The sequence below is a fragment of the Miniopterus schreibersii genome, assembly GCF_964146895.1.
Source record: "Miniopterus schreibersii genome assembly, chromosome: 1".
In the NCBI taxonomy this organism is placed as follows: domain Eukaryota; kingdom Metazoa; phylum Chordata; class Mammalia; order Chiroptera; family Miniopteridae; genus Miniopterus; species Miniopterus schreibersii.
The window spans coordinates 96,299,361-96,327,343 of NC_138101.1; the positions used below are offsets into that span (position 1 = coordinate 96,299,361).

The window sequence follows — 27,983 nt, forward strand, 5'->3', positions numbered from 1 at the left end:
GGGGTGAAGGCCTGGGGAGGGGGTGGGAGCGAGGTGGAGGGGGTCAAAACTCCAGTGTCAGATGGTTTCACTAGTGAATTATTCCAAACATTTAAGGAAGAAATCAACTCTACACAAATTTCTAGAACACAAATTGGGGGGGGGAAATGGCACACCTGTAATTTTCAACAATAAAGATAAATTTTTAAAAAATAATAAAAATAAAATAAATAAAAGAATGAAAAAAAAATTGTGGGTTGCAGCTAAATTAGAGAGGAATTTGTAGCACTGTAACACCGATATCAGAAAAGAAGAAAAGTGTTGTATCAGTGCCCTCAGCTTTCACCTTAAACTATTAACAAAGGAGCAAAGAATCCCAAAATAAGCAAAGAAAGGAAATAATAAAGATAGAATTGAAATCAATGGAATGCAAAGCAGAATCAATGAAATTTTTAACAAATCAGTGAAAGCAAAGGTGTATTCTTGGAAAAGATCAGTAAAATTGATAAACCTCAAGTCAGATATACGAAAAGAGAGAAGAAACAAATTACCACATCAGGAATGAAAGAAGAAGCATCACTATTATATAGCTATTAATCAAATAGAAGGAATGTCAGAAACAGCTTTACGCTCATAAATTTGACAACTTAATGAAATGTACAAATTCCTTGAAATACACAAACTAACAAAACTCACTCAAAAAGAAATTAGATGATGTATATAACTCAATATCTATTAAGGAAATTGAATTCGAGTTTAAAACTTTCCCACAAAGAAAACTCCAGTGTCAGATGGTTTCACTAGTGAATTATTCCAAACATTTAAGGAAGAAATCAACTCTACACAAATTTCTAGAACATTGAAAAGGCTAGAGTACTTTCCATCTTATTCATTGAGGCCGGTATTATCCTGATATCAAAACCATGCAAAGACAAGAAAACAAAACTACAGAATTATAACCAATGTATCTCATGAACATAGATGCAAAAATCCTTAAAACAGAACTTTTTATTTCCCCTTCTAGTCCCAAATCTGCTTTTCCCCCAGTGTTCACCATCTTAGTTAATGCCCCTGCCATGGACATTTACTTCTTCATACTGAGTGTTAGCTTGTTCTCATTTCTTCACATTTCATCAGTTTCTCTGTTTATAGAACATATCCTGAACCCAATCACATACTGCGATCTCTGCTGCTATTCTTCTAATCTCACCTGGCTACAGTAGTATCATCAGTAGTTTCCATACATCCATTATTTGCCTACCTCATCCAACAGCCAGAAAGATGCTTTTAAAACAAATCAGACCATGGGATTCCTTCATGGAAAACCATCCAGTGGCTCTCTAAAAAAAATTTTAAACTGCTTACTGTAGCTTACAGGGTCCTTTAACTGCTTACTATTGCTTACAGGGTCCTTCATTATCTGTCCCTTGCCTCTTTTTGTAGCCTAATTCCCTACCATGCTCTGCCTTACTTATCCAATGTAGCTAACTGGCTATTTTCTGTACACCCAAGCTCATTTCTACCTCAAGATCTTTGTACTTCATTCTTTGAACACTTTCCCAATGGCTTTCTCTCTCACTTCATTGAAATACCTTTCAAATGTCACCACCTCAGAAAAGCTTGCTTTCATTCTCACTACAATAGTGTTCTTTCCCCATCCTCTTATGCTGATTTATTTTTAATATTACGTATTGCTACCTGACCTTATATATATTTTTTCTCATTATAATATCTATGAGGACAGAGATGTTTTATCTTTTTCAGATGAGCATTTCACATAAACTTGGAAAGAATCTATGTTCTGCTGATGTTGGTTGTAGTCTTCTCTAAATGTTAAGTAGATCAAGTTGGTTGATAGTGGTTGATAGTGTTTAAATTTTCTGTGTCCTTGCTGATTTTCTATTTCTTTTATCAATTACTGTGAAAGGGCTTTTGAAATCTCCAACTATAATTGAATATTTATTGTTTATTTTTTTCTGTTATTTGTTTCCTTTTAGCACTTAGGTTTTGTTGAGTTGGTTTCTGGATTTTATATTTCTGACCTGAAGTTTTCTGCAATTATTTGTTCTTCTGTGTGAGTCTTTTTTTCTATGTCTCTTTAAGAATATTCCCTTTAACACTCTTTTTAGCAATTTGAATATGATGTCCTATATTGTGTTGGGGTTTTTTTTTGTTTTTGTGGTTATCCTGTTTGGGACTTGTTCTTGCATCTGAGAGTGTATAATTTTGATCAAATCTGGAAAATTTTCAGCCACTATTTCTTAATTTCTTTTTCTATTTCCCTCTCTCAACTCCATTTTCTATTTACTTTAAATAGAAAATAGAATTGGATTGCTTCTACATCTAAATTGTAACTGTAAAGTGTTTTATGCTTATCTATAAAATGAAATTTTTGAACTAGTTATTTAATAGGTTTACCCTTTACCACCTTAGAATCTTAGGTCTTTTCTCTCTGTTTTCCATTACTTATTCAGATTATTTATTTATTTATTTATTTATTTTTAATATATCTTTATTGATTTCAGAGAGAGGAAAGGAGAGGGAGAGAGAGAGATAGAAACATCAATGATGAGAGAGTCACTGATCAGCTGCCTCCTGCATGCCCGCAACTGGAGATCAAGCCCGCAACCCGGGCATGTGCCCTGACCGGGAATCGAACCCCGATCGCCTGGATCCTAGGTCGATGCTCAACTGCTGAGCCACGCCCGGCTGGGCTTATTCAGATAATTTAAATGCTTAAAAAAATAACAACCATTAATAGTACCAACTTAGGAAACTCATCTTAGCTCACATAATCAAACCCTCAAGATGAAAACCATCAAATTTGAAATGTTATATCTAAATTTCAGTTGAATCCACTCTGCTGATGTTAGTATTCACCCACCCTTCATCTGGCTTATTACATTAGATAATGAAAAGAAATACAAGTTACAGAACCACCTATTGGTGGTTTTCTGTTCTTGATTTATATAGTCACCAACAAGGTAACAGGTAGTTACTTTTCTTTTTTCTGCTTTTGTTTTGCTGTTTCACTCACCTTTTGTTTGCCATTCCTTTTCCTCTGTTCTCTAGAAAGAAAGTGACACTCTTACTAGGGGACAAAAATAATCCTTTTTATTTACAAAGCATAAACTTAGTTTGTCAGTAGTGGTTTTGAGCCCTGCCAGGCGTGGCTCAGCGGTTGAGCATCAACCTAGGATCCAGGCAATCGGGGTTCGATTCCCGGTCAGGGCACATGTCCGGGTTGCAGGCTCGATCCCCAGTTGCGGGCATGCAGGAGGCAGCCGATCAGTGACTCTCCCATCATTGATGTTTCTATCTCTCTCTCCCTCTCCCTTCCTCTCTCTGAAATCAATAAAGATATATTAAAAAAAGACATTCTGTTCCAGCTGAACCCCATTTTAATAAATGATTTTGTTATTTGTTTCTTTTTCCCATAGGGAGAAGAAAATTGAGGGACTGAATTTTATTAGATGCTTAGCTGCTTTTCATTCTGAAATATTGAACACAAAGTTGCATGAAACAAATTTTGCAGTAGTTCAAGAGGTAAACTTATTTTCAGCAGAGTTAAGGATTATTTGAATAAATATGCCACATTTATTTTACCTTTTTAAAAACTGTACTAAATGATGTGAGTAGGCTTGTATATAGTTAACATTTTAAAAAACTTGTTAAATGTTGATCTCTAGAACATAATACATATGAAAACATGTTATTTTAATAGTAAATTTGGTTTCAAAGTCATTATTACTGATTTTCTTTCAGAATATCAGCAAAATGTACATTTTGGAAATTTTTTTTAGGTGAAAAATTTACGCTCTGGAGTTTCTCGTGCTGCTGTGGTCTGTTTAAGTGATCTTTTCACTTACCTAAAAAAGAGCATGGATCAAGAACTAGATACTACAGTAAAAGTTTTGTTGCATAAGGCAGGAGAATCAAACACATTTATAAGAGAAGATGTCGACAAAGCCTTGAGAGCTATGGTCAGTAATGTAACTCCTGCACGTGCAGTTGTTTCTCTTATCAATGGAGGACAAAGGTAATGTTCAAAATAATCTTGATATGTCCTTAAACTGAAAATGCAGTTGTTTGTAATCTGAGGTATAGAAAAAAACTAGCAGATTTCAGTTGAAAACATTTATTAAATAATTTGTATGTGATAACTATATTAGGTGCTGAACGTAAAAAGAATAATAATATTATTTTTCTAATATCTACTTTTGTAGATCTGGAACTAAATAAATGTTAGTGATTGAGTTTTTATTTATCTTTAACTTCTTGGGGAGGGATAGCTAATGCAAATAATTTGTCATTTTAGCTTTCAAGGGTGATGAAGGTTAGGAGTAGTTTAATCATTTAACTTTAAAGGCATATCTTTAAAGGAAAATTATTCATACAGCAACTTTGTTTTAATTCATCATGTTTCCTTGTAGCCATTTACACATTGCAGTAAGAAGATGTACAGCCCAGCACCTTTCAGAAGTAGTAGAACTTATGGAAGTGGATCGTATTTTATCTGGAACAAAAGATATGGCTGACCGTATATTACCAGCCGCTGCTAAGTTTGCTCAGGACAGCTCACAAGAAACCAGGTGAATAGCTGCTAATGTTTGCTGAACCTGTTAGTATAAGGGCTTAAAATAAAGAAACAAATGTTTAAAAAGAATGAACATTTTTCTAAATGTACAAGTGGTGCCCCCAGGGATTTGTGCTGGGGGAATGGTGTGTTTTGGTTTTTTGGTGTTTTCTTTTTTTTAATCCTTACCTGAGGAGGATATATTTTCCGTTGCTTTTCAGAGAGAGTGGAATGAGGGGGTGGGGGGAGAGAGAAACATCAGTGTGAGAGAGAAACATCAATTGATTCACTCCCACACGCTCCCTGATTAAGGCCGGGGATCAAGCCTGCAACCGAGGTATGTGCCCTTGGCTGGAATTGAACCCTGGATCCTTCAGTCCTCTGGCTGATGCTCTAACCACTGAGAAAACTGACTAGGGCGTGGGGGAGTGGTTTTATTTAACCAACTTGTAAATGATCCTGGGGAAGTGCACAGTGAATTCTCCAAATTTACAGATGACACTGCATACTTCTGTATAGTAAGATGCCATGTCACAGGGATGAACTGCATGAAAACAGCACAAAACTATTGAATGGGCAGAAAAGTGGCCGAAGAACAGCATTGCGGGCAAATGTAAGGTAATGCATTTAGGGAGAAATTATATATTTTCTAAGCAGTCAAGTAAAATCAAGGAAATCAGTGCACATGAAAAAATGAATAGCATACTATCTCCTGAAACATGAGATATCTGCACTTAGAAAATTCCATGATTTTCTGATTGCTACCTATACTTGAACAATTTTATGAAGGTTAAGAACGGTCAAAGAAAGATGACAAAATAATTAAGATGTGGAAAGGTGACAAAAATAATTAAGGTCTGTCACCACTACACTACAATAGGTGTAGTGGAGACAAATTTTGGATGCAGTCAGAAGCCTAGGTTCAATTCCTAGCCCCAATCACTGTTTGCCCATAAGCAAGTTACTCAACCTCTGTTAGCCTTTGTTTCCTTGTCTATAAAATTAGGAAGGTTGGACTAGGTGATTGATAATGCCCCATATAAAATCTAAAAATTTATGACATTTATATATGAAGTTAGATTAAAAGGGGAGAGGGAGACTCCTGAATTCATAGAGACTAAAGTTAAAAAGAATATTAAATTTTTAACATTTTAAGACAAAGATGCCCATTACTTTAGGTAACTGGAATTAATCTTGTAGAAGTCATTATACCAAAAGCTAATGTAGAAGGTAAACATATTCATTTTCTATTGCTGCATAACAAATTACCACAAATATAGTGATTTAAATCAACATAGTGTTTTGGGTTGTTGTGATTTTTAGCTTATCTTTTATGTTAAAAGTCTGGCATGGCTCAACTGCTTCCACTTAGGGTCTCACAAGATGGAAATCAAGGTGACCACAGTGCTGGACCTTTACCTAGAGCAGGGGTGGGGAATCTTTTTTCTGCCAAGGGCCATTTGGATATTTACAGCATCATCCGTGGGCCATACAAAATTATCAACTTAAAAATTAACTATGAAAAAACCTCCTAGATGTATTTATTGAATTTTGAGTCCTGCCTGCAGTTGCCTTGGCAGGGCCAAATGATTTTGCAGGCAGTATGTTTCCCACCCCTGACCTAGAGGCTTTATAGAAGAATCTGCATACAAACTCATTCAGGTTGTTGGCCAAATTTAGTTCCTTGTGTTTATAGGAATGAGTTAACCATTTCCTTGCTGGCTGTCAGTCGGGGTTCTCTCTCAGCTCCCTAAGGCTACCTGAATTCCTTCTCATGCAGCCCCTTCCATCTTCAAGCCAGCCAACAGTTTGCTGAACTCTCTTCATGCTTAGAATCTCTGACTTCTGCTGCGAGCCACAGAAAGCTCTCTGTTTTTATTTTTTTTAATTCTCACCTAAGGATTTTTTTTTCCCATTCCTTTTCAGAGAGAGTGGAAGGGAGAGAGAGAGAGAGAAACATCGATGTGAGAGAGACACATCGATTGGTTGCCTCCCTAGGGGGCCCTAACCAGGGCTGGAATTGAGCCACAGCCGAGGCACATGCCCTTAGCCAGAATCAAACCCAGGACCCTTCAGTCCATAGGCCGATGCTCTAACCACTGAGCCAAACCCTGCTAGGGCTAAGCTCTCTGTTTTGAAGGGCTCATGTGATTAGATTAGATCTAGATTATCTATCTTAAAATCATCTCTACCATATAACATAACATAATTCTGAAAGAGCAGGACATCATGGGGGAACCATTTTAGAAGTTCTGCATATCATAGTAATGTGCAAAACATTTTAGGAGAGCTGGATCATAATAGACTAGTTAAGAACCAAAAAAGATAATGGTTGTTTTGTGTTGTAACTTTTTCTTAATGCATAGTAATTCTTATAATCCACTTGTCACTTCCTAGATTCTTATTTGAAATTTTAAAATTATAAAATGGTTACAAATTTCCAGTTTTAATATTTCTTACATTTTGTGTCCCTATTGTCTGCCTTCTTGGTTGTTTTAGCCATCCCAAAATTATTAGGGCCTTTGGTAGACCTCTAGTCTTTAACATTCTGGGCCAAAAGTTAGAACTGTGCTTGAAACTATAACTGATTAGGAGGTACCTATCTGGGAGTAGACCTTATTCTGGTTGTGGGGAGAGAAAAGGTAATTTTATTATATTTGAGAATCTGTTGATACATATCAGGGGTGGGGAACCTTTTTTCTGCCAAGGACCATTTGGATATTTATAGCATCATTCTCAGGCGATACAAAATTATCAACTTAAAAATTAGCCTGCTATATTTGGTCAAATATTTAATTAACTCACCCCTAATGTGATGGCAGAAACTGTTTCTCTTTGGTGAGGCCTTGGCAGGGCCAGACCAAATGATTTCAAGGGCTGTATACAGCCCATAGGCCAGACATTCCCCACCCCTGATATATATGCTACTGAGATTATTGTGTACCTCTTCCCCTCAAAAGCATTGCCTTCTCTGATTCTTCTAGTCCCATATACATATCCTAAGTTATAAGCAAAAGTATAACTGTAATTTATTTTAGCTCCAAGCTTCCTTGAAAAATAAAATATGGTATTGTTATGATATATTGTGTGATCTCTCTATCCAAAAATATCTCCAATTGCAATTTCATGATATTTGAGTTTCTACCATTAGAATGATATCTTGGCTTAAGGTATTATTCTAAAAGAATTATTTTAAAATTCATATACCATAAAAATCCTAATTTGGAGAGCATTACACATTCATTAATACACCAACCATGATTTATCAACTAACTTTGGCTACATTTTAGGTAGCAGAGAATAGGTTTTTGACAAATTGGATCCCAGGTAAGTTGAGGCTAGGAAAAAAGACAGAAGATCAGAAATACAGAACCAAGGAGAGGTTGACTCAGATCAAAACATCTAGTAAGCAGATCAGCAGCAAAAGGTCACTGGACAAGGAGCCCAGGACAAAGATAAGAATTCTCCCAACGCACAGTTCTGTCAAAGGCCAGCCTTGATATCGACCCTAGGGTGCCTGAAAAATTGACTCAGAGCTCCTGGCTCTCTATATCTAAAGACAGAAATTGAGCTTTTTAAGATATGTAAAATTATTTACATATTTCTCAAATATCTATAGGTATTATGGTCGAAAGATGCTTTTCCTCATGATGTGTCATCCTAACTTTGATAAAATGCTTGAAAAGTATGTCCCATCTAAAGATTTGCCATATATTAAGGAATCTGTTAAAAGCTTACGACACAAGGTATGTAGAAAAAGTTTACTATAAACAACTTTCATAGCAAAGTTTATTTGCCCAGGAAGGTAAAGGATAGAAATAATAACTTTTTCAATTGTCTATGTTAACCATTTAGAATATATCTACAGTAGCATTTCAGCAACAGCAGTGCTAAATAGACAGTCATAGTGTCAGTAAATGTTGTTGAACAGAAGCTTGATATTTGGTAGAATGTAGTGTGGTTTATTGGAGTTACAAGCTCTGGGTTTGAATCAACTCTTAAGAATTAGCAACTATGTATAATTTTAGGCACATCATTTCTTTTTAAAAATATACATTTTTATTGATTTTAGAGAGAGAGGAAGGTAGGAGAGAGGGGAAAGAAACATTAACACTGAGAGAAACATAGATTGGTTGCCTTCCACACACACTTTGGGGATCAAATCCTCAACCTGGATATGTGCCCTGACTGGGAATCGGACTGGTGAGCTCTCGGTGCATGGGATGACAGTCAACCAACTGAGCCACATCAACCAGGGCAGGCACATCATTTCTTTAACCAGAATTTTTATTTTTATAAAATGAGGATAGTGATGCTTATTATACTGGGTGCCTGCTTTATTTACCTTGTATGCCTCACTATTAGAGTTCCTACCACACTCCAAAGCATTGATTGATAGGGAGCTCCTTGAGAGGAAGCCCCTTTATCCTGGTAGATAATGGGATTCAGAAATGTCTGTGAAATGAGAGGGTGAGGAAATACCAAGTGAAATAAAATGTGAAAGTGTCTTATAGAAAAGTATCCCATTTACATATTAGTTTTTGTAGAAGTATGTTTAATAATGTAAAAATTTTCTATGGTAATTTATGTTATTTCTGTCTGATAACCTTGGGCAAAGGATTAATTTATGAAAGGATATTTGAAAGATATATAGTAATACACATTTTAGAACATTTTTTCTGTCTATTGAGGTTAAAGACTTCAGCTTCATTCATATCGAACTTATTAAAATAATCATGAAAAAATTATCTTACTCAAATGAGGCATATTATATTTGTGAATCACTTTAAGTATAAGTATCAGAGAGGGAAAGAGGTTTTATTTTTATTTTTTAATATATCTTTATTGATTTCAGAGAGGAAGGGAGAGGGGGAGAGAGAGAGAAGCATCAATGATGAGAGAGTTGTCACTGATCAGCTGCCTCCTGCATGCCCCCAACTGGGAAATCGAGCATGCAACCCGAGCATGTGCCCTGACCAGGAATCGAACTGCGATCTCCTGGATCCTAGGTAGATGCTCAACCGCTGAGCCACTCCTGGCCAGGCAAAAAAGAGGTTTTTAAATAGTTCTTATTGAAATGTTTATTCTCACACTGGCGTTCCATAGGAATTCATTGTTTATGTAATGTGTTCTTATTTTCTATATAGTTTAGCTTTAAGAAAAGTACTTACAAATATAGCATATTGTTTTTTAAAAATTTAGACACTTTACCACGCCAATATCATTTCCCATTAATTGGTCACATATTTTAATTTACTATTAACTATAAGGTATTTTATATATCTGATATGTGATAATCTTTAAAGCATAAGCATAGCAGATTATTAAAATGTCTTCAATCATAAAAACAGATTAATAATGGTTGCTATGAAAATTACATTATATAAGTTATTTCAATTTATTAGTTTTAAGACTTTCATTACACTACCTTTCTTTATATTTACTTACAGGGTTTGGGAGATTTACCACTAGATACTCCTTCAGCAAAAGGAAGACGATCTCATACTGGCAGTGTTGGAAATGCAAGGTCATCATCTGTTTCCAGAGATGTTTTCAGTATAGCCGAAAGGTAGGATCACTCGATAGTCCACATCATTAGAGAAATTACTCTCTAGTGATAGTAGTCTCATTTGGTTGTTTCCATGAGCTATCCCAGAGGTATTTGCCAAAATTTAATGGAGCTCTAAAAATTGGTAAGGACTTAGAAAGTGTGAGGTAATTAGATTTAATAAGGCAATTATACATATACTCACATCAACTTTCTTTTACATGTATTAAAAATTAGTAAAGCTTTAGTGTTATTGAAATTATCAATATTAGGCTTGTGTTGGACAGCTGTGATTAATTTTTTTTAAATTTATAGCCTTTACTTTTTCCCCTTAATTATAAAAGTAATATATAATTATGGTTAAAGAAGAAAACAACTTTAGAAAATACAAACATTGAAGAATTTAACCTTTAATACTAGTAACCAGTAAAAAACTACTCTTAAATATTTTATAAATATAATTGTATATGCAGATATCTCACCTGTTTAAACTTTTAACATTTAATAGGTTGATTATATCATTTTTTTAAATCTTTCAAAACAAAAGTATTATGATTTCTCTGGTATATTTTTAAGTATATTCTAAACATTTTAAAGCAATATGAGTAGATACATAGGTAGATATATATATATCTACCTTTTTTTTTTAAATCCTCACCCAAGGATCTTTTTTTCATTCCTTTTCAGAGAGAGTGGAAGGGAGAGAGAGAGAAAAACATCGATGTGAGAGAAACACATCAATCGGTTACCTCCTGCACGCCCCTTACTGGGGCTACGGATTGAGCCTGAAATTCAGGTTGTGCCCTTGACCAGAATCGATACCAGGACCTTTCAGTCCGTGGCCGACTCTTTAACCATTGAGCTAAACCAGCTAGGGCTACCATCATCACAGTCAATTTTAGAACATTTTCATCACCTCAGAAAGAAATCCCATGTTCATTAGCAATCACTACTCATTTCCTCACAATCCTCCCACTCCCATCTGTAGGCAATCTGGTTTCTGTGGATTTGTATATTCTGGACTTTATATGACAGTATAAATGGAATAATATGAGGTTTTTATGACTCACTTCTTAGACTTGGCATCCAATTTTTTGTCATATATCAATACCTCATTCCTTTTTAGGGATGTATTTCATTGTATGAATATACTGCATTTTGTTTATCTATTGATCATTTGATGGATCTTTGGGTTTTGTTGTGTACATGTTTCCAGTTCTCTTGGGTACATGGACTCCTGGTATATAGAATTGCTGGTTCACGTGATAGCTCTGTGTTTAACCTTTTGAGTAACTGCCAGACTGTTTTCCAAGTGGCGCCATTTTGCAATCCCCCAGCAATAAAGAGGGTTCCAATTTCTCCACATCCTTATCAACACTTGTAGTTATCCAAGTGAGTATAAACTGATATCTTATTTGACAGACTCTCTTTTTGACCAAACTTTAGACAAGTGCCTTTGAGCCCTCTTTTGTACTGGGCTTCCTCCTTGGGTACTGTTCTTGGCCTACCTAAGCCAGTCTTAGCAAAGAACCCTGCTGTCATTCCCTCCCTCCCCCTTGTTATCTGAGTAGATTCCTCATCCTCCACCTTTGAAGTATAACTACCTAGCCTTCCTTTACAAAAATCTTATTAGGCCAGTTTAGCAAGAAACTCTCTACCCTTGATGTCTCTCTTAGTAATTTTCCATCCACTAACCCCTTTACTATGCATTTTGGCTGTAAATCCCCATTTGTCTCTGCTGTATTCAGAGTTGAACACACTTTTTCTCCCCTGTTGCAACAGTCATGGTCCCTACTGCAGTAGTCTTGAATAAAGTTCTCTTTATCATTTTACAAGTGTCAGAATAATTTTTCTTTAACACATTGTGGTTGTGACTTATATATCGTAGTATTTTTTTTATTTTTTAAAAACATATCCTTATTGATTTCAGAGAGAGGAAGGGAGAGAGATAGAAACATCAATGATGAGAGAATTGTCACCTATCGGCTGCCTCCCGCATGCCCCCAACCAGGGACCGAGCCCACAACCCGGGCAATTGCCCCAACCGGGAATCGAACCACGATCCCCTGGATCCTAGGTCGACACTGTACCGCCAAGCCACATCCAGCTGGGCTCCTAGTATGTATTTTTTAAATGATTTGGGGTTTTTTGTAGACAGTATATGATTAGGCTGTGCTTTTTTAATTCAGTCTAACAATCTCTGCCTTTTAATTGGGGTATTTGACCATTTGTTATTTTTTTTTTTTAAATGTTTTTATTGATTTCAGAAAGAGGAAGGGAAAGGGAGAGGGAGATACAAACATCAATCAGCTGCCTCTTGCACAGCCCATACTGGGGATCAAGCCTACAACCTGAGCATGTACCCTGACCAGGATCTGAACCAGCATCCTCCTGGTGCATGGAACAATACTCAACCAACTGAGTCACGCTGGCCAGGCAACTTTACTAAAATTTTTTTTTTATCCTCACCTGAGGATATTTTTTCCATTGCTTTTTCAGAGAGAGTAGACAGGAGAGAGAGAGAAACACCGATGTGAGAAAGATACATCGATTAATTGCCTCCCACATGCACCCCAATGGGGGATGGAGATCAAGCCTACAACTGAGACTGAAATCAAACCCAGGACCCTTCATTTTGTGGGCTGATGCTCTAACCACTGAGCAAGACTAGACTGGCTAGGGCAACTTCACTAAATTTTTTTTTTAATTTATCTTTATTGTTGAAAGTATTACAGATGTCCCCTTTGTTCCCCTTATTGATCCCCTCCACCCCGCATCCACCCTCTCTCCTGCCCCCAGGCCATCTCCACACTATTGTCTGTGTCCATAGGTCATGCACATATGCTTTTAAGTTCTTTAGTTAATCTTTCCACCCCCACTCCCCACCCCTACCTTCCCTCTGAAATTCATCCAACTGCTCCATGGTTTTATATTTTTGTATCTATTATGTTCATCAGTTTATTTTGTTCACATATTAGTGAGATCATGTGATACTTGTCTTTCTCTGACTGGCTTATTTCACTTAGCATAATACTCTCCATCCCGGCTAGGTGTGGTTCAGTAGTTGAGCATCAGCCTAGGATCCAGGAGATCAGGGTGCGATTCCTGGGCAGGACACGTGCCTGGGTTGCGGGCTCGATCCCCAGTCAGGGGCATGCAGGAGGTAGCCGATCAATGACAACTCTCTCATCATTGGTGTTTCTCTCTCTCCCTCTCTCTTCCTCTCTCAGAGATCAATAAAGATATATTAAAAATATATATATGTACTCTCCAGGTTCATCCATGCTTTCCCAAAGGCTACACGATCCTTCTTTTTAACAGCTGCATAGTATTCCATGGTGTAAATGTACCACAGCTTTTTTACTTACTCATCCACTGATGGACACTTGGGCTATTTCCGGATCTTAGCTATTGTAAACTGTTCAGCTATGAACATAGGGGTGCATAGATTCTTTCTAATTGGTGTTTCGGGATTCTTAGGATATTCACTGGGTCAAGTGGGATCACTGGGTCAAATGGCAGTTCCATATTTAATTTTTTGAGGAAACTCCATACTGTTTTCTATAGTGGCTGTCCCAGTCTGCATTCCTACCAGCAGTGTATTAGGGTTCCCTTTTCTCCACATCCTTGCCGGCACTTGTCATTTGATGATTTGTTAATGGTAGCTGTTCTGACAGGTGTGAGGTGATATCTCGTTTTAATTTGCATCTCTCTGATAATTAGTGACTTTGAGCATTTTTTCGTATGGCTTTTAGCCATCTGTATGTCCACTTTGGAGAAGTGTCTCTTTAGGTTCCTTTGCCCACTTTTTAAAATTTGTCTGTCTGTCTTCCTTTTGTTAAGTTGTATGAGTTCCTTGTATATTTTGGAAATTAACCCTTTATCAGATGTATCATTTGCAAATACGTTCTCCCATACAGTGGGCTCCCTTTTTTGTTTTGTTGATGGTTTCTTTCACTGTGCAGAAGGTTTTTATTTTGGTGTTGTCCCACTTGTTTATTTTCTCCTTTGTTTCCCTTGCCCTCGGAGATGTATTGGCAAACATATTGCTACTAGAGATATCTGCGATTTTGCTGCTGCCTAGGTTTTCTTCTAGGATTTTTATGGTTTCATGACTTACATTTAGGTCTTTTATCCATTTTGACTTTATTCTTGTGTATGGTGTAAGTTGGTAGTCTAGCTTCCTTTTTTACATATACCTGTCCAATTTTCCCAGCACCATTTATTCAAGAGACTATCTTTACTCCATTGTATGCTCTTGCCCCCTTTGTCAAATATTGACCATAATGGAGTGGGTCGATTTTTGGATTCTCTGTCCTGTTCCATTGATCTATATACCTTTTCTTGTGCCAGTGCCAGGCTGTTTTGAATACAGTGGCTTTGTAGTATAACTTGGTATCTGGTACTGTGATCCCTCCAACTCTGTTCTTCTTTCTCAAGATTGCCATCCCTATTCAGGTTATTTTTGGTTCCATATAAATTTTTGAAGTGTTTGTTCTAGATCTGTGAAGTATGTCATTGGTATTTTAATAGGGATTGCATTGAATTTATAGATTCCTTTGGATAGTATGGACATTTTAGTGATGTTAATTCTACCGGTCCATGAACACGGCATATTCTTCCAGTTTATGTCTTCATTTATCTCTTTTTTCATCATCCTGTAGTTTTCTGGGTACAGGTCTTTTACATTCTTGGTTAGGTTTATTCCTAAGTATCTTAATTTTTTTGTTGCAATGGTAAATGGGATTGATTTTTTATTTTCCCTTTCTGTGAGTTCACTACTGGTATATAAAAATGCCATTGATTTCTGGGTGTAAATTTTGTATCCAGCTATATTGCCAAATTCATTTATCAAATCTAGTAGTTTTCTGGTGGAGTCTTTAAGGTTTTCTATGTACAATATCATGTCACCTGCGAATAATGACAGTTTTACTTCCTCTTTTCCAATTTGAATGCCTTTTATTATTTGTTCTTGTCTGATCTCTGTGGCAATGACTGCCAGTACTATGTTGAATAAGAGTGGTGACAGTGAACACCCCTGTCTTGTTCCTGTTCTTAGGGGAAATGCTTTTAGTTTTTGCCCATTGAGTATGATGTTGGCTGTAGGTTTGTCATATATGGCCTTTATTATGTTGAGGTATGATCCCTCTGTTCCCACTTTGCTGAGTGTTTTTATCAAAAATGCGTGTTTTGTTGAATGCTTTTTCTCTATTGATATGATCATGTAATTTTTTTGTCTTTCAGCTTGTTTATGTGGTGTATCAATCACATTTATTGATTTACGAATATTATACCAGCCCTGCATCCCTGGAATAAATCCGACTTGGTCATGGTGTTTGACCTTTTTAATATATTGTTGCATCTGATTGATAATATTTTGTTGTAGTTGATTTCTAATTTCATGCCATTGTGATCCGAGAAGATGCTTGATATCATTTCAGTCTTCTTGAACTTGTAGAGACTTGCCTTGTGCCCTAACATGTGCTCTATCTTTGAGGATATCCCATGTGCACTTGAGATGAATGTATATCCTGTAGCTTTAGGGTGAAATGTCCTGTAAATGTCAATTCATTCCATCTGATGTAGTGTGTCATTTAAGATTATTGATTTTTTTGCCTAGAAGGTCTATCCAGTAATGTCAGTGGGGTGTTAAAGTCTCTTTCTATGATTGTATTGCTGTCAATCTCTCTCTAAAAGTCCTCCAAAAGTTTTTTTCATATGCATATATGTTTACCAGGGTTATATCCTCTTGTTGGATTGATCTCTTTAGTATTATGTAGTGACCTTTATTGTCTCTTGTTATGGCTTTTATTTTGAAATCTATTTTGTCAGATATGAGTATTTCTACCTCTGCTTTTTTTCATTTCCATTTGCATGGGAAAAATTTTTCCATCCCTTCACTTTCATCCTGTGTGAGTCCTTTGTTCTGAGGTGTATCTCTTTTAGACAGCATATATATGGGTCATGTTTTTTTATCCATTCAACCACCCTATGTCTTTTGATTGGAGCATTTAATTCATTTACATTTAAGGTTATTATTGATAGGTACTTATTTATTGCCATTATCTCTCTTTTTTTTCTTTCTTTTTTTTAAGAATCTCTATGAGCGTCTGGAATGGCTTCCCCCCCCCCCCTTTAAATTTATCTTTTATTGATTTCAGAAAGCAGAAGAGAGTGGGAGAGAGAGAGAAGCATCAATGATGAGAGAATGATCATTGATTGGCTGCCTCCTGCATGCCCCCTATTGGGAGTCCAGCCCGCAACCTAGGCATGTGCCCTGACCTGGAATCAAACCAAGATCTCCTGGATCCTAGGTCAATGCTCAACCACTGAGCCACGCCTGGCTGGGCCCATTTTCTCTTTATGTCTGTGTTCGTCTCATTCTCTATATTTCTTCTTCTTACACCAACCCCTTTAACCTTTCTTGTAGTGCACATTTGTTAGTGATAAACTCCTTTAGCCGTTTTTTTGTCTGCGAAGCTCCTTATTTCACCTTCAATTTTGAATGATAGCCCTGCTGAATAGAGTAGTCTTGGATTCAATCCCTTATTTTTCATTACTTTGAGTACTTCATGTCACTCCCTTCTGTCCTGAAGTGTTTCTATCAAGAAATCAGCTGTCAGCCTAATGGGAACTCCCTTATAGGTAACTTACTGTCTCTCCCTCACTGTTTTTAAGATTCTTTCTTTGTCTTTAATGTTTGCCATTTTAATTATGATGTTTGTCATCTTTTATGGTTGCCCAAGGTCTGATTCAGCAGCCTCCAGAGATCACACAGATGCCATAATGACTCTTGGCTCCCAGAACCCAACTTTACTAAATTTAATGATTAGTTCTAAAAGTTCTTTGGTAGAGTGTTTAGAGTTGTCTGTATATAATATATTATGTGCACATAGAGACTGTTTTACTTCCTCTTTTTTCATTCAAATACCTTTTATTTCTTTTTCTTGCATAATTGCTCCAGCTACGACTTTCAGTAATATGTTTAATAAAAATGTTGAGAATGGGCATCCTTTTCTTATTCCTAATATTTGAGAAAAAACTTTCAGCTTTTCATTGTTGATTGTGATATTAGCTGTGTCCTTTTCACATATGGCCTTTAATATGTTAAGGTACATTTTTTTTGTATATCCAGTTTGTTGAGCATTTTTATCATGAGTGGATATTGATTTTTATCAAATGCTTTTTCTGCATCTTTTGAGATGATAACATGACTTTTTATCCTTCATTTTTGATAATGTGGTGTATAACATTGATTGATTTGTGGATGTTAAGCCATCCTATAAATCCCACTTGGTCATTGTGTATGATTCTTTTAATTTATTGAATTTGGTATGCTAATATTTTTGTTGAGGATGTTTGTATCTGCTCTATTATCATTCTTAATGTCTTCTCTTTTTTGAAATAAATTTTATTAACATAACTAGTGAGTTCCTCCACGTTACTTTATCTTTTCCCTCTAAAGTGTATTAAGTGTTATTTTACTATTAAATCCATCCTGGTTATTGTTTAAGCCTCACACAGTTTTTGGCGTGTTTTTTTTAATATGTGTTTATTGATTTTTCGAGAGAGAGAAAGGGAAAGGGAGAGACACAGAGACATTGATTGGCTGCCTCATGCACATCCCCTACTGGGGATCAAGCCAGAATCCTGGGCATGTGCCCTGACTGGAAATCAAACTGGTGACCTCTTGCTGCATGGGACAGTGCTCAACCAATCAGCTGAGGCACAACGGCCAGGGCAAGTTCAACCTGTTTTGAACAATAAAAAAGCCATCTTTATGGATACGTTTCAGTAATTAGATGGCTTCTTGAGGTATTCTTCTGTTTTATCCTTTTCATTTATTCACCTTTTATGTATCATATAATCCTCTGTTAAAATATAAATTTAATCCCTTATTTTTCTCATTGTAGAATTAATTTGAATAGAATTAACCATTTTACCAATTAACCTCAGATTAACTTATTTAAACAAATTAAAAATAATGGATAAATATATCTAGGATCTGCATTTTCAGATCACCATCCTCTATCTACTTTTATAATGATTCTGAGTCATTCGTTAAACCACTGCTCTTACGACAACTTTAGTATAGAGTTTTATACCGCTAATCAGTGAAATGGTAGTAACTGGCAATTGTTACCATTCTCTTTAAGACCTATCAATTTGCAGGACTCTAGTTTCAAAGGAATTATTATCTGCCACATTGAGTCAACCTGTTATAGCAATGGAAAACATTGTGCAACTAAAACTAAAAGTCATTGAAATAGTAAATTCTGCTGGTCTCAAATTTCTAATTTTCTCTTGCATGTTTACATGGATATTTTATGGAAAAGGGTTAATAGCCTGGCTGGTGTGACTCAGTGGTTGAGCGTTGCTCTGTGAACCAGGAGGTCACAGTTTGATTCCCAGTCATTGCACACCCCCAGGTTGCCAGCTCAGTCCCCAGTAGGGGGCATGCAGGAGGCAGCCAATCATGATTCTCTCTCATCACTGATGTTTCTCTCTCTCTCTCCCTCTCCCTTCCTCTCCCTTAAATCAATAAAAACATATGTTAAAAAAGAAAAGGGTTAATATAGCACACCTCAGGCTGCATTCCTCAGAAAGGATTGCTTGCAAGGTTAGCCCTTGACTGGCATCTGGGAACTAGGATTTCAAGGCTTTTCACCATTCCCTAACTGATAAGCATAGTTTACTGTGCCTAAATTACTTAGATAATCAAAATGATTTATGCTGAAGTTCTGCTTTACTTTTGGGAGTCTGGAATTTCAGTGTGCCCTAGGCAGAGGACCAACCATTACCCATTCCCAATAAAAACTCTGATCTCTTACCATCTGATAAACTTAATTCAATTTGTTGCTAGAGAAATTAAGTTTGTACTATGTGACTTTACTGGGAAAGGACCCTAGGAAGCTTAAATCTGGTTTCCTCCAGGCTTTGACCCACGTGCCTTCTGCCTTTGCTGATTTTGCTTTGTAACCTTCTACTGTAATAAATCTTGGCCATGAGTAAAACTGCATGCTGAGGCTTGAATACAAATTCCTAAGGTAGCTCCTCTGAAAGCCACTTAATTTTTGTAAATTTATTTTTTATTGTTGATATTACTATAGATGTCCCCTATTGCTTTTATTCAAATTGGAGGTGGGAGTGCTGGGGTTGTTTGCAGGCCTGTTAAGAGCTGATCTACTCCTTGCAACAGAGGTGGGAGCAAAATTAAAAACAAAAACAAAACCCTGCATGCTGAACCCCATGAGTCCTCTTAGCAAATCACTTAACCCAGGAGAAATATTGGGGGTCCCAACACAGGTATAATGGCTATGGGTTAGATCATTTTGTGAATTTTTTAAAACATATGTTTTGATTGATTTGAGAGATTGAGGAAGGGAGAGAGAGAGAGAGAAACATCAATGTGAGAAACATTGATTGGCTGCCTTCTACAAGCCCCCTACCAGGGATCAAGCCCACAACCTGGGCGTGCACCCTGACCGGGAATCAAACCGGTGACCTTTTGGTGCTTGAGACAATACTCCACCAACTGAGCCACACTGGCCAGGGCAGATCATTTTGTGAATTTTTAGAAAATAAATATATAATGAGAATTATTATTACATTTGTGTTTCATATAGGAATTTAATAATGAAATTAGCCCGGCCGGGCGTGGCTCAGCGGTTGAGCGTCGACCTGGGATCCAGGCGATTGGGGTTCGATTCCCAGTCAGGGCACATGCCCTGGTTGTGGGCTCGATCAATGACACTCTCATCATTGATGTTTCTGTCTCTTTCTCTCCCTCTTCTTTCCTCTCTCTGAAATCAATAAAGATATATTTAAAAATTTAAAAATTTAAAAATAATGAAATTAAATTTGCCTTTCTTTTACTTTAGAGAGGTAACTGAAATTCGTGAAGTCACCAGAAAATCAGTTCCCCGTAATTCCTTAGAAAGTGCTGAGTATATCAAAGTCATAACGGGTTTACTAAATGCAAAAGACTTTCGTGATCGTATTAATGGGATTAAGCAGCTTTTATCAGATACTGAAAACAATCAAGAGCTTGTTGTTGGAAACATTGTGAAGGTAAGGACACATCAAAATTAATTTTAATTTTTAATCTATGGCTAATAAAGTTTATTAGTATAAAATATTTCTCTAAATCTTAGTATTTTATATATATTACTTTAAAATGTTAAAATCACCTTTATGAAAAGAATGGATTACTTAGGTTTTGCTCTTTTAAAAGCATTCTAGAACAATTCAAAGTAATTATAAAAAAATAAGTAACAAAATAGCTGCTTATTTGTATGGATCTTCCCACTAGATGGTAACTCCTTGAAAGCTCTTGGAATCTGACAATCAGTAAATATATGTTGAGTGAATCAATAAATATTTTAAAAACCAGAGGATTTAAGAGATTTGATATTACTTTAGAATAGATATATTAAAATTTTTCATATATAGGTTAGACATCCAAATATACCAATTTATATACCTACCTTCAGGAAAACAAAAAGCATTAGAAAGAAATATAGTAATAAATGTTAGTAGGATTGAAGCATAAATTATCTGTTTCATCAGAGTTTAGTTAATTTTATTAGTAATTTATTAATTAAATTCCATTTAAAATTTGTATTATGTGCGTTAAATTTGGCAAATATACTATAACTACTTTTTTAATTCCAGTGGTGTTGTCTTTTAATTTCAGAAGAAAAGTACCATATTAACATATGATGTGAACTAGAAAGTTACATTTTCTGATTCTGTTGATTAAAAATAGATCTCTTGGGAAGACTATTGTTAACATGAAAAGTTGTATTTTTATATATATATATATATATATATATATATATATATATATATATATATATATATAATATGTATCAGAAATTATTACTTAACAGTCTCAGCCTCACAGAATAGTTCTTCACTCACCTAACAAAGAATTGCTTAGCATTGAAGACTATATATGTAGAGATTCAAAGATGATGGTGGATTAAGTGGAAGCTACACTGACACTTTCCCAGGACCAAACTAGATTTACAACTAAAATATAGAAAAACTATCCTGAATAATCAACTAAAGACTAGCTGGAGAGAACCCTCATAACCAAGGACAAAAAGTGGAGACTGCATAGAGACTGGTAGGAAGTGCAGAGGCGCCAGAGGGCTTGCCAGGAAGCAGCTGAAGGTCAGGAGGTATATCTCAGCTATGGGGGGTTCCCACTGAGAACAAAACTCCAATCTGGTCTCCGCAGCTCTGAGCACCAGAACTGAGAAAGGTGCCCATATAACATCTGGTTGTGAAAAACTGGAGGGTTTTCTGCCAGGGAGGTTCAACTGAAAGTGCAGGCACCCTCCAAAAGGGCCAGCACACAAATTTTTGTGTGTAGTCACTCACCTTGGAATCCAGCAGAGGGAGGGCAGGATGGACTAGAGCTGTGTGAGGAGAATCCAGGGTTGGGGGCTTTGGGGATAGAGCTTGGATTCCTGTGTTGAGTCATTCCCTGAGACTGGAGCAGGCATCTCTCTCAGGCAACCTTTACCATCCAGGCAGCTTTTGCTGGGGTGGGAGGAGCAATTGCCCCATCCTGTTGGAAAAGCTCTTGCCCCACCCTGTGGAATTTACACCTTGCTGTGGTCTATAGCCTGAGGCTCATTAAAAGACTGAGAATTACAATCAGCCTTCAGGCAAAGGTAGATCACTGAATGCTTTGAGACTTTACCTGATCTGCTTCTGTACCCAGGGCTAGGAAAAGCAGAACTTGGCATGCATCTTGGCCCTTTCCAAACCCACCCAGCCCCAACACAGGGAGTCACAAGCTGTGGCTTGTCACAAACGTCTGACATTGACTTGCACCAGAGACCTTCCAAAAAGACTGAGAGTCCAAGCAGGCCTACCTAATACATACAAACAAACTCAAATAGGCAGTCAAAATGGGGAGACAAAAAAAGAAGCCCGAAATGAAAGAACAAGAGAATTCTCTGGACGAAGAGCTAAATGAAATGGAGATAAACAATCTTATCATATATAGAGTTCAGAATAATGATTGTAAGGATGCTCAGCAACATGAGAAAAGATATGGAAACTGTGAAGGAAATTAAGAATGACATAGCAGAAATGAAGAATACATTGGAAGGGATAAACAGATTATAGAAGCTGAGTACCAGATCAGTGATTTAGAAGACAGGGTTGAAAAAAATCACTCAGAGAAACAAAAGAAAAAAAAAAATTAAAAAACAGGAGGACAGCCCAGCCAGGCATGGCTTAGCGGTTGAGCATCCATCTATGATCCAGGAGATCAAGGTTTGATTCCTGGTTAGGGCACATGCCTGGGTTGCATGCTCAATCCCCAGTGGGGGCCGTGCAGGAGGCAACTGATCAATGACTCTCTCATCATTGATATTTCTGTCTCTCCCTCTCCCTTCCTCTCTCTGAAATCAATAAAGATATATTTTGGGGAAGAAAAAAAAAGACAGCTTAAGCTAGCTCTGGGAGAACATGAAACATAACAATATTCACATCATAGGAATACCAGAAGGGGCAGAAAGTAAGCAAGGGATAGAGAACCTGTTTGAAGAAATAATGGCAGAAAACTTCCCTAACGTGGTGAAGGAAAAAGTCACACATGTTCAGGAGGCACAGAGCATCCCAAGCAAGAAGAACTCAAAGAGGCTCATGCCCAGACACATCATAATTAAAATGCCAAAAGTTCAAGACAAAGCGAGAATCTTAAAGGCAGCAAGAGAAAAGCAATTTGTTAAAGTAAGAATCTGAAACCAAGACTATCCAGTAAGGCTGTCATTCAAAATAGATGGTGAAATAAAGAGCTTCCCAGACAAAAACAGGCTAAAGGAGTTTCTCACCACCAAACCAGCATTGCAAGAAATGTTAAAGGGACTGCTATAATGAAAAGAAATAGAGCTAGTAGCATAGGCATAAAGAATTAAAATGACAGTAAATAAATACCTATCAATAATAACTTTAAATGTAAATGGCTTAAATGCTCCAATCAAAAGACATAAGGTAGCTGAATGCATTAGAAAACATGACCCAAATATATGCTGTCTATAAGGGATTCACCACAGAACAAAAGACTCGCATAGGATGATAGTGAAGGGATGGAAAAAATTTTCCATGCAAGTGGAAACCAAAAAAAAAGCAGGGGTAGCAATACTCATATCTGACAAAATAGACTTCAAGATGAAGGCCATAACAAGAGACAATAAAGGTCACTACATAATACTAAAGGATCGATCCAACAAGAGGATATAACCCTGGTAAACATATATGTATCCAATATAGGAGTATCTAAAAGTACATAAAAAAAAGTTCTGGAGGACTTTAAGGGAGATATCGACAGCAATACAGTCATTTAACACCCCACTGACTTCACTGGATAGATCTTCCAGACCAAAAAAATCAACAAGCAAACAGTGACTATAAATGACACATTAGTTCAGATGGATTTATGGAACTGCTATTTGACCCAGTGATCCCATTTCTAGGAATATATCCTAAGAAACGCAAAACACCAATCAGAAAGAACATATGCACCCCTATGTTCATAGCAGTGCTATTTACAATAGCTGAGATCTGAAAATAGCCCAAGTGCCCATCAGTAGATGAGTGTATAAAAAAACTGTGGTACATTTACACATATGGAATACTATGCAGCTATAAAAAAGAAAGATCTCTTACCTTCAAGACAGCATGGAGTGACCTGGAGAGTATTATGCTAAGTGAAATAAGGCCAACAGAGAAAGACAAGTATCATGTGCTCTCATTCACATATGGAATCTAACAAACAAAATAAACTGATGAACAAAATAGATCCAGAGACGTAGAAGCGTGGAACAGACTGATGAATCTCAGAGGGAAGACGGGGGTGGGTGGATGGTTGAGAAGAGATTAACCAAAGAACGTATATGCATGGCTGAATGACCCATGGACACAGACAACAGTGTGGTGAAGGCCTGGGGTGGGTGGACAGGTGCAGGGAAAAAGGGGTCAGTGGGGGGGAAAAAGAGGACATCTGTAATACTTTCAACAATAAAGATAATTTAAAAAAAAGAATTGCTTAGCATTCACTTTTTTGTATCTTTAATTTATTAAAGTTAGGAATTCTGAAGAGCAAGGAATAATTGTTAATCAGGTTAATAATAAAATTTAACTCTAAAATTTCAGCTAAAATTTTCATTAGAAACCTGAACTGAAATCTTTATATTAAAACTTAAATATCTACTTTTGCTACAAATAGATAAAAATAAAAGCTTATCTTAATTCCTTAGAGTTAGGTAAGATAATCTGCACCCTCCAGAAAGCATCATTTTTATCACATTTTTAGTAAATAAGTCATCAGCCTACTGAGCCAAATTTCTCAACCTTAATTTATTAGGATGTCTTTTATGGTAATTTTTAAAGCCTTCTCTTTTTGATGTAAGAAAATTCTACACTTAGATTTATCATCTACATTTTTATAAAGTTTCTGTTTTCTAAATTCAGGTTAAATGAAATGTGTTTGTGTTTTAAAACAGTATGCTAAAAGAGAAATACTATGAAATGGCCCCAACATTAAATATAATAGCTATAAACAGTATTTCACTTTAAATAATTTATCACTTTACTTTCAGATTTTTGATGCTTTTAAATCTCGACTTCATGATTCTAATAGTAAAGTAAATCTGGTGGCTCTGGAAACAATGCACAAAATGGTTCCTTTGCTTAGAGACAACTTATCTCCTATCATCAACATGCTAATTCCAGCAATAGTAGATAACAATTTGAATTCCAAGAATCCAGGCATCTATGCGGCTGCCACAAATGTTGTTCAGGCACTGAGTCAGCATGTGGGTAAGAAATCTTACTTTGGCACTCCAATTACTTGGACTTTACTTTTGTACTTTCTTATTTTACATATTTTTTATAATGCTGAAATTCTAACTAATTTTTATCACTTCGTATTATAAAATTGTTTCAATTACTTAGTATATTTTAAATTATTTTTATTGATTAAATGTTATCCTACTAAACTGACTTTCTCTTCCCTTATTTTTGAGTTTTCAAATTTTTTTCCTACCTCAACCTCACATCTTTTACAAAATTAACTCAAAATGGATCATAGATTTAAATGAAAAGCTTAACTTTAAAACTTTTAGAAGATAATATAGGTGAAAATCCTCAGGACCTTAGGGCTTAATGAAGAATTGTTAGCATGACACTAAAAACATTATAACAGTTGATATACTGGACTTCATCAAAATTAAAAACATTTGCTCCACAAAAGTCCCTGTTAAGTGGATAAAGAGATAAACTGCAGATTGGGACAAAATACTTGCAAACTACATATATGACAAAAAACTTATCTAGGATATATAAAGACCTCTCAAAACTCAACAGTAAAAAAAAGAACACTCCGATTAGAAAATGGGCAAAAGGCATGAAAGTTTTCATAGGAACACTACTTTATATCCTCTTTTTACCAAAGAGGATATATGAATTGCAAATACATGAAAAGATGTTTAATATCACTAGTTATTAGGGAAATTCAAATGCAAATTAAGACTATGATCACTGCACAGGTGTCTTAGGGCTGCTATAACAAACTGACAGACTGAATGGCTTCAAAACAAAACATTTATTTCTCTCAATTCTGGAGGATGTGAAGTCCAAGATCAAGGTGTTGGTAAATTCTGTGTCTGGTGAGACCCACTTTATGATTCATAGATGGTTATGTTCTGACTGTGTCCTTGCATGATGGAAGGTGCAAGGGAGCTCTCTAGGGCTTTTTATAAGTACACTAATCCCATTCATGAGAGCTCCACCCTCATGATATAGACAATTCTTTAGACATATATACCATACAATAGCTACTTTAATATTTTATGATGTATTTTTATGCCTCATTTACCTTCATGACTTAATCACCTTCCAAAAGCCTAGTTTAAATACTGTCACATTGGGGATTGGGTTTCAACATATGTATTTGGGGGTGGAGGACACAAACATTCATTCCATAGCAAGTATTAGAAGAGCTCAAACTCAGCGTCTCATTCATTGCTCGTGAGAATGTAAATAAAATGTTATGACTACTCTAGAAAAGTTTTGCTGTTTCTTAAAAAAACTATGCACTTATCATATAACCTATCAATTGTATTCCTAGGCATTTATCCTAGAGAAATGAAAACTGTCCATGTAAAAACCTGCATATGATTGTTCATAGTAGCTGTATCTGTAATAGCCAACTAGAACAACCTGTGTGTATGTAACTCAGTGGGTTAATGGTGAAACAAACTGATGCATCCATACCATAGAATACTACTTAGCACTAAAAAGGAATGAACTGTTGACACACAGCAAATTGGGATGGATCTCAAGGGCATTATGCTGAGTGACAAAAGCCAGTCCCAAAAAGTCACATACTGTAGAATTTCATTTGTATAACCTTCTCAAAATGACAAAGTTACAGAGATGGAAATTGATTAGTGGTTATTAGGGTTTAGGCGCAGTTAAGGAAGAAGGTCTGAATGTGACTATAAAGAGGGTAGCACTAGCGAGATCTTTGTAGTGATAGAATAATTCTATATTTTAATTGCCATGGTGGTTACACAAATCTACACATGTATTAAAATAACAGAACTGTATACACATATTGTATCAATGAATGTCAGATTCTTTGTTTTCATATTGCATTGTACAGGTATCCCCTGATACTGGAAATTTAAGTGTTCCTATGAAACCTTTCAAAATCCAAAATGGCATAAATTGAAAAAGCAATTACCTTAGGAGACATCTTCCTAATGGATTCACAAAGTAAATCAAGATAAAGCACAACTCGGCCAGACGTGGCTTAGCAGTTGAGCATCAAACTATGATCTAGGAGATCGCGGTTCAATTCCCAGTCAGGGCACATACCCGGGTTGCGGGCTCAGTCCCCAGTAGGGGATATGCAGGAGGCAGCCGATCAATGATTCTCTCATCATTGATGTTTCTCTCTCTCTCCCTCTCCCTCTCCCTGAAATCAATAAAGATGTATTTTAAAAAATAAAAGATAAAGCACAGATGCTCACAGACACAGTTCAAAGCTATGGCAGCTTGGTGCTAAGATGCTGAGTTTAGTTTCCTGGGAAGTTTAATTTGGCAGTACAGTTCACTGCTCGGAGTTATGCACTGCCTCTATATTGGCTCACTGCAAAACATGCTGAATGGCATTTTCACTTTTTAGGTTTTTTTAAAATATGTTTTTATTGATTTCAGAGAGAGGAAGGGAGAGGGAGAGAGAGAGAGAGAAATATCAGTGATGAGAGAGAATCATGGATTGGCTGCCTCCTACATGCCCCCTACTGGGGATCAAGCCTGAAACCCAAGCATATTCCCTGACCTGGAATTGAACTGTGACCTCCTGGTTCATAGGTCGATGCTCAAGCACTGAGCCACACCAGCAATCATCTTTGGATTTCTTTTGGTTAGCAAAAACAGGTATTCATAAAAGCAAGGTGACAAAAAATGAACTTTTAAAAAGCGGAAGACACCTGTAATTATGTAAGCTGTAACCTTTGGGCGAAAGGTACACAAGACCCCTCTGTACTATCTTTACTACAACTTTCTATGAATCTATAATTATTTCTAAGTAAAAACTTTGGAAAAAGCAGTAAAGGTAAAAACTAACCCCCCAAAAGTAATTCTTTTTCTGTGTTTTTTTTTTTTTTTAATAAACCTATAGAGTATAATTTAGAATAAGATATCTAGGATATATACAATTCTGTATACATATACACCATACAATAGCTACTTTAATATTTTGTGATGTATTTTTATGCCTCATTTAGTCTAAGAATGTTACTTGCTAAGGTTTTATAGAGAATTTTAAATAGTGGTCAACTGGATAGATTA

The 27,983-nt window shown here is 36.3% G+C and overlaps 1 protein-coding gene across 5 annotated transcripts in view; it reads left to right on the forward strand.

Moving 5' to 3' along the window:
* Positions 1 to 27,983, forward strand: part of TOGARAM1 (TOG array regulator of axonemal microtubules 1) — a 90,119-nt gene that overhangs the window by 59,515 nt on the left and 2,621 nt on the right. For 4 of the 5 annotated variants that reach the window (XM_081133944.1, XM_081133947.1, XM_081133945.1 and 1 more), the window contains 7 exons: positions 3,420 to 3,525; positions 3,783 to 4,018; positions 4,413 to 4,571; positions 8,175 to 8,301; positions 10,006 to 10,124; positions 19,985 to 20,174; positions 24,725 to 24,944. In XM_081133944.1, the coding sequence (XP_080990070.1) occupies positions 3,420 to 3,525; positions 3,783 to 4,018; positions 4,413 to 4,571; positions 8,175 to 8,301; positions 10,006 to 10,124; positions 19,985 to 20,174; positions 24,725 to 24,944 (1,157 nt within the window). Of the gene's footprint in view, positions 1 to 3,419; positions 3,526 to 3,782; positions 4,019 to 4,412; positions 4,572 to 8,174; positions 8,302 to 10,005; positions 10,125 to 15,347; positions 17,472 to 19,984; positions 20,175 to 24,724; positions 24,945 to 27,983 lie in introns of those variants that run through there. The other variant, XM_081133948.1, reaches the window with a different exon arrangement.